Here is a 10612-nt window from a genome sequence, read left to right as displayed (position 1 = left end):
GGGAAAGAGGGTGAGCTAGCTTGTTGAGGAAGGAGGCAGGAGCTCAGTTTGTACTTGTTGTATATGAGAACATCTTACTGGAATATGACCAGCCATCATGTGCTATGAGATGTCTACTTAGAATAAGAAATGATTAAGCTTTGGAGGAGGGGGGTAAAGAGGGAGAAAATGGAAGATATCTGTAATACTACCAACAATAAAAAATACATTTAAAAAAGAAATGATTAAGTTTTTTACTTAGAAAGGCTTAAGGTTTTTTTGCTTATATAATAGGTTCCGAGTAACTATTGATACCATACATCTAGAATGGTATATTTGAAGCAACAAAATTGATTATTGGAGCTACATGTTTTATACAGAGAAAAGCAGTTGTTCAGAGACTAAATTTCCTATGTTCATTTGAGAGGGTGAAAAGAAAGTGGAGGGGAGGATTTAGAGGGTAAAAGGAAATTCATGTCACAGAGTCAAAGAATAACAATTTTGAGAGTAGTTACCTTAGATGCTGGGACAAAGATACACAGGTTTTCTTTAGAGTGGAAGCGGGGGTTGGTAGAGGGTGTGTAGATTGTTGAATATAAAGAGGGAATAATAGATGGTTAGAAAATAGAGACACTTGCTCGGCTGGTGTGGCTCAGTGGTTTAGCATCAACCCATGAACCTACAGGTCCCCAGTTGGATTCCGGGTCAGGGCACATGCCCGGTGGGTGGGCTCGGTCCCCAGTAGGGGGCATGTAGGAGGCAGCTGACCGTGTTTCTCTCTCATCAGTGTTTCTATCTCTCTCCCTTCTGCTTTCTCTAAAATTAATAAAAAAACGTTAAAAAAAGAGAGAAAATAGAGACACTGATACACATAGTTTATAACATTTGTCAGTGGAATGAGAAAAACAGGCAATAGAAAAAGGAGAAATTAGTGTGAAGAGAAATTTTCCTCAGGACTTGGGAAAGAGCCCTGCACAGTGTTTGAAAAGAGGGATAAGGACTGATATCGGGAATGATTAGAGATGAAGAAGGTAGAGGTCTTTAGGAGTTGGAAAAATAAGATCTTAAGTGGAATGGAAGGGGAAGCCTTCGAGGGACAGGAAGGTGCCCAGTTCTTCCTCTGGGACTAGAGAATGGGAGCCTTGGTGTAGAATCAGTGAGTGGACGTCAGGAAGGGTAGATGATGAGAGGAGTCTGCTGTGCCTTTGTGTGATGTGTCCAGTTATAAAGTACAAACATCTACAAAAGAAGTGAAAAATGCTTTACATCTTCAACAAAAAAATCTGCAGTGATTTTACTGTGCTGAACTTACTTTGGTCGTGAAGTAAAAAAAAACCTTAAGTTGTTGAAACCTAATTGGAAAGTAATTTACTTCAATCTGTCTTTATTGGTGTAATTAATTGGGAGACTAAATTAGAACTGTATTTTATTTATTTTTCTCTTAATTTTTACTACAGGTTATATCTTAAGTGTTGTGCTACTAACCTTGCCCAGGCAATACCTGGTTCAGCTTTACCTATATTTTTTGACTGCCCTTCTCCTCTATGCTGGACATCAAATCTCCAGGTAAGAATGCGACCCCATTTTTGAAATGAATGACTGAATTTCAAGTTTTTCTTTACCAAAAAATTATTTTCATGAACATAGTTAAGAAGCTGAGGCTTTGGTAGGTATCCAAAACCGTTTTTTTATATTTGTTTTCTAAATAAATATTAGCATACAGGATTAATAACTGGGGTTATGTCTCAAATTTTATTTTTGCTTTTAAAAACAATCCTATATAATAAAAGGCTAATATGCAAATCGACCAAATGGCAGAATGACTGGTCGCCATGACGCGCACTGACCACCGAGGGGCAGACACTCAATGCAGGAGCTGCCCCCTGGTGCGCTCACATGGGGGAGCGCTGCTCAGCCAGAAGCTGGGCTCACAGCTGGCGAGTGCAGCAGTGGTGGTGGGAGCCTCTCCTGCCTCTGCAGCAGCCCTAAGGACCCCTCGGGGGATGTCCAACCTCCAGTTTAGGCCCACTCCACAGAGGCTGGGCTGAGGGATTTTCCCCCCCTTCATGAATATCGTGCACCGGGCCTCTAGTCTTATATAAAATGGGCCTTAAGCTTATGTTTACAGTGATACCCATGAGCTTTTCTGTATTATCTGAGGAAAGAATTTCCAAAGACGGGCTATAGGACCACTTTAACAGTTACAGACTTCATTACTTTTATTATTTTAGGAAGTCAGTTTATGTTGCATGAGAATCAGTATAAGATTCTACCATGTGCATAGTGGATGATTGATATAAATTATTTGATGGGGTTAATTGTATAGCTCAGAACTCTACCTCTTTAGCAGGAGTATCTGTTTGCCTAGGTCTACTGGCCCTAAAACTTAAGACCAATAAATATGAGTGTCCTACTTTGGAACAGAATGTTGAAATACAGGTGAACCAAAATCCACACAGTAAATGTAATAGGGTAGAATATATTTTGGAGTATTATTTTTTCTGTTTTGATTGAAATGTATAAAATATACTCCCTAGTCTAAGAAGAGTGACAGCTACTTTGCATATATAACAAGATATAATTGTCTAGAGGTCTGAAACAGATTTTGATGTAGGCTTGAAATTTAATGTTGGAAATAGCATTTTTATATGACTAGAATTGAATGGTTGACTTAATGGTACTGTTATTTTATAATCCCCCCGATTATAAAATAACATAGTACTGCTCACCTTAGACAATTTTTGAGAAACAGAACATTTAAAGACAGTAATAATCACCTGAAATTATGCCACCCAGAGATAGACCTGTTAAAATTCTGGTATGTCCTTGAATTTTTTTAATACCTTTCAGTTTTCACCAGTGCATTGGATAAGAAAAAGTGAAAATAATTAAAAGTCACTGACTCTTGGCCCTTCTTGTTGAAGCAAGAAAGGTCCTGCTTCATCCTCCTTAATATTTCATCTAGTTAATTCTCAGAGGCTCCAGAGTGTTTCCCAGAAACCAGTCTTCTCACATTCCTCTCCTCTGTTTCTGTCTGATTGATTTCCTCTGCTCCAAAAGGTACCTGGAGGGTGGGGAGTTACTCTTGTCTTGCCCAGGGTATGTCCTCACATGTCCAAGTTGCAAAATCTGTAGCTGCCAGAGTAGTGCTGCATTTCTTGTCATCCTCACAGTGTTTCAAGTCAAGCTGTGTTTTACTCGCAAGTAGAGACAATGACTTTTCTAATTTGGTGTCACACAAGTATGTCCCTGTGTCTTAGGCTCCATTGTGGGAATAACTTGGGCCTTCTCTTGTAGCGTTGTTTTCTCCAGAGGTCCAAGGGCCAGTGCTGACACACACAACATGCTGGCCTTCCCATTCCAGTACCTGCCCCCAAACCTGGACATAGTTTCTTCCTATGGCCTTACCCAGACACTGGAATCTCAGCTCACACTCAGAGTAAACAGTAATTGTGTCTGTAGAGTATAATGCAGTACGTCACCCTTTTAGGGTATAAATGAGTGTCCGGGCACTTAAGAGCACCACATCCTTTGGATAAATGGATAGCTGATTTCATAGGTTCAAATTTCACGGTCCTTATTTACTAATCTGTAACTTTAGTGCCACTTAACAGAAAGATAGGTCTCAGTTTTCCTCACTTGCAAAATGGTGATAATATCTTAAGAACTATTGTAAAGTTTATGTAAGATAAAGCACGTAAAACTCTTAGCCCAGTTTCTGACATATAATAAGTGCTTAGTGAATTTTACCTGACATTCTTAAGTATTTTTATTAGCATTATTTTATGAGCATTTTCCTATGTTGTTAGTCCTTAAGAAATGATTTTTGACATGGCAGAATATTTCATACTATAGTTAATGATAGCTTTTTATCTTTAAAAAAAAATCTTCACTCAAGGATATGTTTTTCATTGATTCTAGAGGGAGAAAGGAAGAAGGGAGAGGGAGATAGAAAGAAACATCAATGGGTTGCCTCACCCACGTGCCCCAACCCCGACCAGGGACCTAACCTGTAACCTAAGTATGTGACCTGACTGGGAATCGAGCCTATGGCCCTTTGGTGCACAGGATGATGCTCTAATCACTGAGCACAACAACCAGGGTATGATAGCTTTTAAAAGTTAATAGAACTTTTTCTTTGCTATTTTATTTTTTCCAGGATCATTTATAGAGTACCATATGATTTCACTCATGGGATTTAACGAACAAATTGAGCTATGAAACAAAATAGAGATAGACTCACAGATAGAAAAATAGGCAAACAGCACTGGTAGGGGGAATATTGGTGGGGGTGGAGGGATTGAACAAGAAAGTTAATAGGATTTTGATGATTAATCAGAGGAATCTCAAAGTTGAAGGTAGAGCTATTAAAATTATTGCTTTGGCCTGGCTGGCATGGCTCAGTGATTGAGCGTTGACCTATGAACCAGGAGGTCACGGTTCGATCCCAGTCAGGGCATACGTTGGGTGTGCAGGAGGCAGCCAATCAATGATTCTTTCTCATCATTGATGTTTCTATTTCTCCCTTCCTCTCTGAATCAATTAAAATATATATTTTAAAAATTACTGCTTTGCTAGTTATAATTCTGGGTAAAAAAAAGAAAACAATGAACCTGCCCTTTCTCTCATGGTTTTTCAGTTTTCATGTGGTTTGTGGTATAGTAATGCTGAAATCATGTAGCTCTATTTTTATCTACAGCATTGCCATCCTGGCTTTTTTAGAGAGGTCACAATTCTGTTATGTAAAGATAAAAGGGTCAGCTGTAAGAAAAGCCTTTTTCTAATTATTTTTGTGGCAATTTCAACTTTTTAGTTTTAGTTTCTGAAGTAATGCTTTTTTCTGATGTTTAAAGTTTGTTTTCATTATTAGAAAATTTAAACTTACTTTAAACAATAAAAGAATTATAATAGAATTTTACAGTATACAAAAATATTTCCTGCTCTTGATTTCATTTTGATCCTTATTATAATTTGTTGAGATTTACAGTTAAAAAAAACTGAAGGGACGATTCAGACTTTAACTTGACTTCAGGTTTTCTGATTCTTAGTTCTCTTAGGGAGACAGGATGGTTAGTAGAAAGAAAATTAGTTTTAGAATCAGACTGGGTATGAAATAGTCTTACTACTGAGTGAATACTATGTTACCTTGGCAAGTTGCTTCTTTGAAACTAAAGTAAGACTCATCCATCTTACAGAGTTAGTTTAGATATTAACAAATTTCAAGATATGACATATTTTAGTATTTATCCTCAGTATAATTTACCCTATATGATACTATCTTACAAAAGATTTGCAAAGATGTGTTATTCTTATTCATAATGTATCACATGTATAAATCATTAAGGCTGAAGTCTTTAGTTTGTTTAAAAAACTGGTTCAAATTTCATGTGGCAGTTTTATAACCAGGTGTCTTTAAAAAAAAATAACAGCTTTATTGAAATGTAATTCACATACCTATTTAAAGTAGACGGTTTCATGGATTTTAGAACATTCACAGAATTGCAAACCATCACCACAATTGATTTTAGAACATTTCATCACTACAGAAAGAAACCCTGTACCCAGCAGTCACTTCCCATTCTCTTCCCCATAACCCCCTCGTCCTGCCAGCACTAGGGCAACTGTGTGAAGTCTGTTTTCTATCTTTGGATTGGCCAATTCTAGATGTTTCATGTACATTGAATTGTACAGTGTGTCGTTCTTTGTGCCTGCGTTTTTGCACTTAGCGTATTTTCAAGGTTCATCCATAGTGTAGCATGCATCACTTTATTTTTCTGTCCAAATCATATTCTATTTTATGAATAGACCACATTTTGTTTGTCCACTCATTCATTGATGGATATTTGGCTATTATGACTAATGCTGTAAACATTTGTGGTGTTTGTGTGGACATACTTTTTTCCCTTGGAGTGGAATTTGTAGATTATATGATAATTTAACTTTTTGAGGCACTGTCAGACTATTTCTGAAGTGGCTGAACTATTTTATGTTTCCACCAGCAGTGTATGAGGGTTTCAATTTCTCATATCTTTGCCAACACTTGTTGATATGTCCATCTTTTTTAGTATAGACATCATAGTTAGTATGAGGATTCCAATTCTCCATATCATTGCCAACACTTGTTGGTGGCTGGTTTTTTTAGTATAGACATCGTAGTTAATATGAAGTGATATTTCATTGGGGTTTTGATTTGCATTTTCTTGATGTCTAATGAGGTTTAGCATCTTTTTATGTGAATCTTCTTTGGAAAAGTGTTTATTGATATCCTTTTGTCCATTATTGAATGGGATTATCTTTTTAAAAATTGAGTTGTAGGATGTTTTCCCATGTCCTAGATACAAGTTCCTTATTCATTATACGATTTATAAATATTTCCACCATTACTCCAGTCTACTTATATCAAGGTAGAATATAATATAGTCCTGAGAAGAAGAGTCACACTACTTGGATAATTTAAATAATTAATTTGGTACTTCAAAAACTGGTTATACATAAAGACATTTGCAAATATTAATTTCTTAAATTGAAAATTTCATAAACTCTTGAAAAACTGGACCTCTGTTTTCCCTAAATACATGTACTCACATAATGAAGCTGATTATCCTTAAGTGAATAAAAAAATCTGTTTAGAATATGTCTGTGGAATGGATATGGCTTATAGTTCAGAACATTTAAACTAGAAGATCCAGGGGCTCAGGTGGTGTAGTATGAACATTTAATATTAATATTCTAATTGAACTCATTAGAATTTGACAAAATTCTTAGAAACACTAAACTATACTCTTAATTTTGAGTGATGTATGGAATGTATTTTCAAGTAACAATCCTACTGTAATATTGAGACTCTCCAGAAATAAAAGGGAAAAAGAAAACTTCAATTGACATCACCGTTCAGTGTGCTCATGGTTCAGATCCACAGTTCTTTTTTTTTTTTTCCTAAAATTTTTAAATTCTAGTTTTCTTAAAATTTCTTGCTTAATTGCTATATTTTTGAAAAAAACATACCAGTTTTCAGGTATGGCCTGAATTAAGAGGCTGTGCTTTTAAAAGATGAAAGTATACGTTTTTCATACTGGTCTGTCTTGGGTATATAAGTATGGTTTCAAATGTAAAATTTTCCCAAGAGTTACCTGTGTAAAATACAGGTAACCAGCTAGCTCTCCATCTTACGAAAGCTTATATAATTCTAAGCTGTAGATGAGGGTTTCTCTATTTGGGGGCCATTAACATTTTGAGCTGGGCCATTCTTTGCTGTGGGTGGCAGTTCTGTGGTTTTCATAGAGTGATAGAGGAGAATTGAAGCTTAGGATTGTTCCCCAAACTGCTCCTATTCTTAACAAAGTCATTTGAGTTTTTAAATTTGATTTTGGGCAATACTCTCCTTGCTGATTATGTAAGGATCATTTCTTGTTTGGCTGTGGTATGCTGAAGGAATTCAACATGATTGCCTAATAGGAAGTAATTTCATGGAAAAAGTAAATACAGACATATGCGTTTGTTCAGAAATACCTGCCACATTCAGATTGTTTTGAAACACAGTGAATAAAGCATTCATCAATTGAAGAAAAGAGGAAGGATATTTAAACAAATTTCCCCACTTTGATGTCATAAAACTTAAACAACCACTTTGTAGTGTTACCATTTAACTTACTGATTAATAAATTAAGTTATCCCCTTCTGTGCTTCCCACCTATGTCCTAAGAGTTGTTTTCTCAGAGTATAAAGGCTTCTTCGCTATTACTTAAATCGTGTTCTTTCTTAGTAATCACGTGTTAGATGAATTAAATTTAAAAAGGGATATTTGATTTGGTTTAAGATTTGTTTCAAAATAAATGTATAGACTACTTAAATTCCCTAGAGAGTTGAAAGTGGCATTTTTAAAGGGTTTTTCTCTTATGAGACAGTTTCCTAACTAGTTTGAGGATTTACCTGTGATTAATTAAGTATAACTGGGGACAAAACTTTGGGGAAAATAAGACAGGGTGGATGGAGGAAGAGAGCCAAAAGAGGAAATAGTTAATGTAATATTGCTGGATATTATTAAGTAGTAGGGTAGAGAAATGATGCCTCAACTGGCTTTTTATTGGGTGTAAATTATTTAATAAAGTAATGGGAAGAAAGAAAACACAGTGGAGTTTTGCTTGTCGTCTCTGCGTAGTAAACTCTCGTTTCTGTAAATTCTATTTCAGTGCTTAGAAGAAGGAGATGAAAGCCATTCCTGTATAAGTCATTATATATAATTTTTTCCTTAGAAGTGGGAAGAGGAGTTATTAAGAGGAGAATATGCTTTTTATAAGAATTTTGTGCTTTAGCTGCTTCTGTCTACCATCTGCACTTGGGATGTATCTAATCCATTCTTACCATTTTACTTTTATAGGGACTATGTGCGAAGTGAACTGGAGTCTGCCTATGAAGGACCGATGTATTTAGAACCTCTCTCCATGAATCGATTTACCACAGCCTTAATAGGTAAGTGCTATAAAAGAATTAAAAGTGTAGGTAGGAACCAACCAGTTTTGCTATCTTATAATTACTACAAAAAAATTACTACCAGAAACAAACAAAACTCAGGGACTCTTTCAAACTACAGCCATTGGTAAATGTTCCCTTTTCTTAGTCTCTTTTCCCCTTGCATCAGTGCTTTTTATTTTATGTGTTTATAATCATACATTGCCTATAGTTGCTTGTGCTTTTTAGTGGTATTTTGAGTATTTGGGAAGATTAATAAAGCTAATTATGACTTTGTAAGATTAAAATGAAATGTGTAATGTGTTAAAAGTTATTTATTACTGTTGAAAGCCATCACCTTATAGCCAAAAATAAATTGCCAGAAACTTTAAGAACTTGAGACATGATTGAAATATTCAGGTAACAAAATATAAAACTAGAAGTGTTGGCTAAGGCCCCAAAACAATATAGATACAGTGTAAAGTGAGGAACCAGAGTTGCATAAAAAGAAGTGAGAGAAAACCTGTTTGTGGCTTTTAACCTTACCCATGCAAGTGTTGAAAGGTCCATTATTGGAGATTGAAGGAGGGTTTCTTTTTTTAACTATTATTATTAATATATTTTTATTGAATTGTGAGAGAAAGGGAGAGGGAGATAGAAACATCAAGGATGAGAGAGAATCATTGATTGGCTGTCTCCTGCGCACCCCCTACTGGGGATCGAGCCTGCAACCCTGGTATGTGCCCTTGACTAGAATTGAACCCAGGACCCTTTAGTCCGCAGGCCAACGCTCTGTCCGCTGAGCCAAACCGGCTAGGGCAAGCAGGCTAATTTTTAAGTTGATAATTCTGTATGGCCCCAGAGTGATGTTGTAAATATTCAAATGGCCCTTGGCAGTAAAAAGGTTCCCCACCACTGATTTAGAGTGTCAGATGTCTTTAGTGGCTTCGGGGAGAGGGGGGTGTGATACTATGGACTGGTGTCTGACCCAAGTCTGCAAAATCTAAAGCTGCGTCTTCCAAAACTAGCTGCATGTAGCCACTGAGCACTTGAAATGTGGCTAGTGCACATGCAGATATACAAGTGTAAAACACACATCCAGTTTCGAAGACCTTGTACAGAAAGGATGTAAAATGTGTCGTTAATTTTTTAATGTAGATTTGAATATCTGTATAATATTTGGGATATGTTATCCTATCTAATAAAAGAGTAATATGCAAATTAACAGTCACAGCATGATAAATATGGTGGTGCCCACAGCCAATAAAGAGGGATTATGCAAATTGATGTGACAAAGATGGCACTGCTGGCTGGAGCCACGGAGCCAGCCAGAGAGCCAGTGGGAAGCCAAGCCTCGCTGGAGAGCGGGGCTAGGGGTGAGCAGGCCAGCAGGGGGGCAGTTGGGGGTGAGAAGGCTGGTGGTGGGGCAGTTGGGGGAGAGCAGGCTGGTAGGCAGAGTGGTTAGGGGTGATCAGGCAGGCAGGCAGGTGAGCGGTTAGGAGCCAGCAGTCCCAGATTGCGAGGGAGATGTCCGACTGCTGGTTTAGGCCCGATTCCACACCACCCCCGCAAGGGATTCCAGATTGGAGAGGGTGCAGGCTGGGCTGAGGCCCCCCCCCCCTCCAAATTTCGTGCACTGGGCCACTAGTGTTAAATAAAATATATTGTTAATTTTATTATTTTTAACTTTCTAAAATGAGGCTTAAATTCCCTATAGAGTTGGCACATATGTAAATTAAAAATTACATATGTGCCTCATATTATAATTCTAATCTGATATAAAGGCCAACAGTGGAGTGGCTGGCTGTTGAGTTTTCTGACTGTGGAATTAGAATGACTTGTGGGGTTCTCTGCATCTCCTAATCTGTTTAGGCAAAGGATGCTAGCTTCCTATGGCCTGGGTGGAGGGGTGTTCTTAGTCCTTCCAGGAGGGCCCTCTAGAAGGATGATAAGACCCCCCAATAGGGATTGAACTTCCAAGATTCCCAGGAGTTGAGGAAAGAACCAAAAAACAGCCAGAGGAAGGTACATAGCAACCCTCAGGGGTACTGCAGATGAGATCCATAGTGATGGGGACAATCTCAAAAGAACCCATGTAATTGCCCAGGAGAAAAATCAGTTTTAAATTCCCCCAATTCCAGGGAGCACCAGCACCATATCGTTTGTCAGTACACTTGAGTAAGAA

At 37.4% G+C, this 10612-nt stretch overlaps 1 protein-coding gene across 1 annotated transcript in view; it reads left to right on the top strand.

Annotated features, from left to right (window-relative positions):
- The window catches only part of RNF145 (ring finger protein 145), a 40750-nt gene that overhangs the window by 5177 nt on the left and 24961 nt on the right, over positions 1-10612 (top strand). Inside the window, 2 exon segments of the mRNA XM_006766303.2 lie at positions 1437-1545; positions 8357-8448. Of these exon segments, the coding sequence (XP_006766366.1) occupies positions 1437-1545; positions 8357-8448 (201 nt within the window).

This window comes from Myotis davidii, unplaced genomic scaffold (genome assembly GCF_000327345.1).
Source record: "Myotis davidii unplaced genomic scaffold, ASM32734v1 scaffold18, whole genome shotgun sequence".
NCBI lineage: Eukaryota > Metazoa > Chordata > Mammalia > Chiroptera > Vespertilionidae > Myotis > Myotis davidii.
Note: the sequence above shows the minus strand (reverse complement) of the source record. Positions and strands in the feature narration are given on the sequence as shown.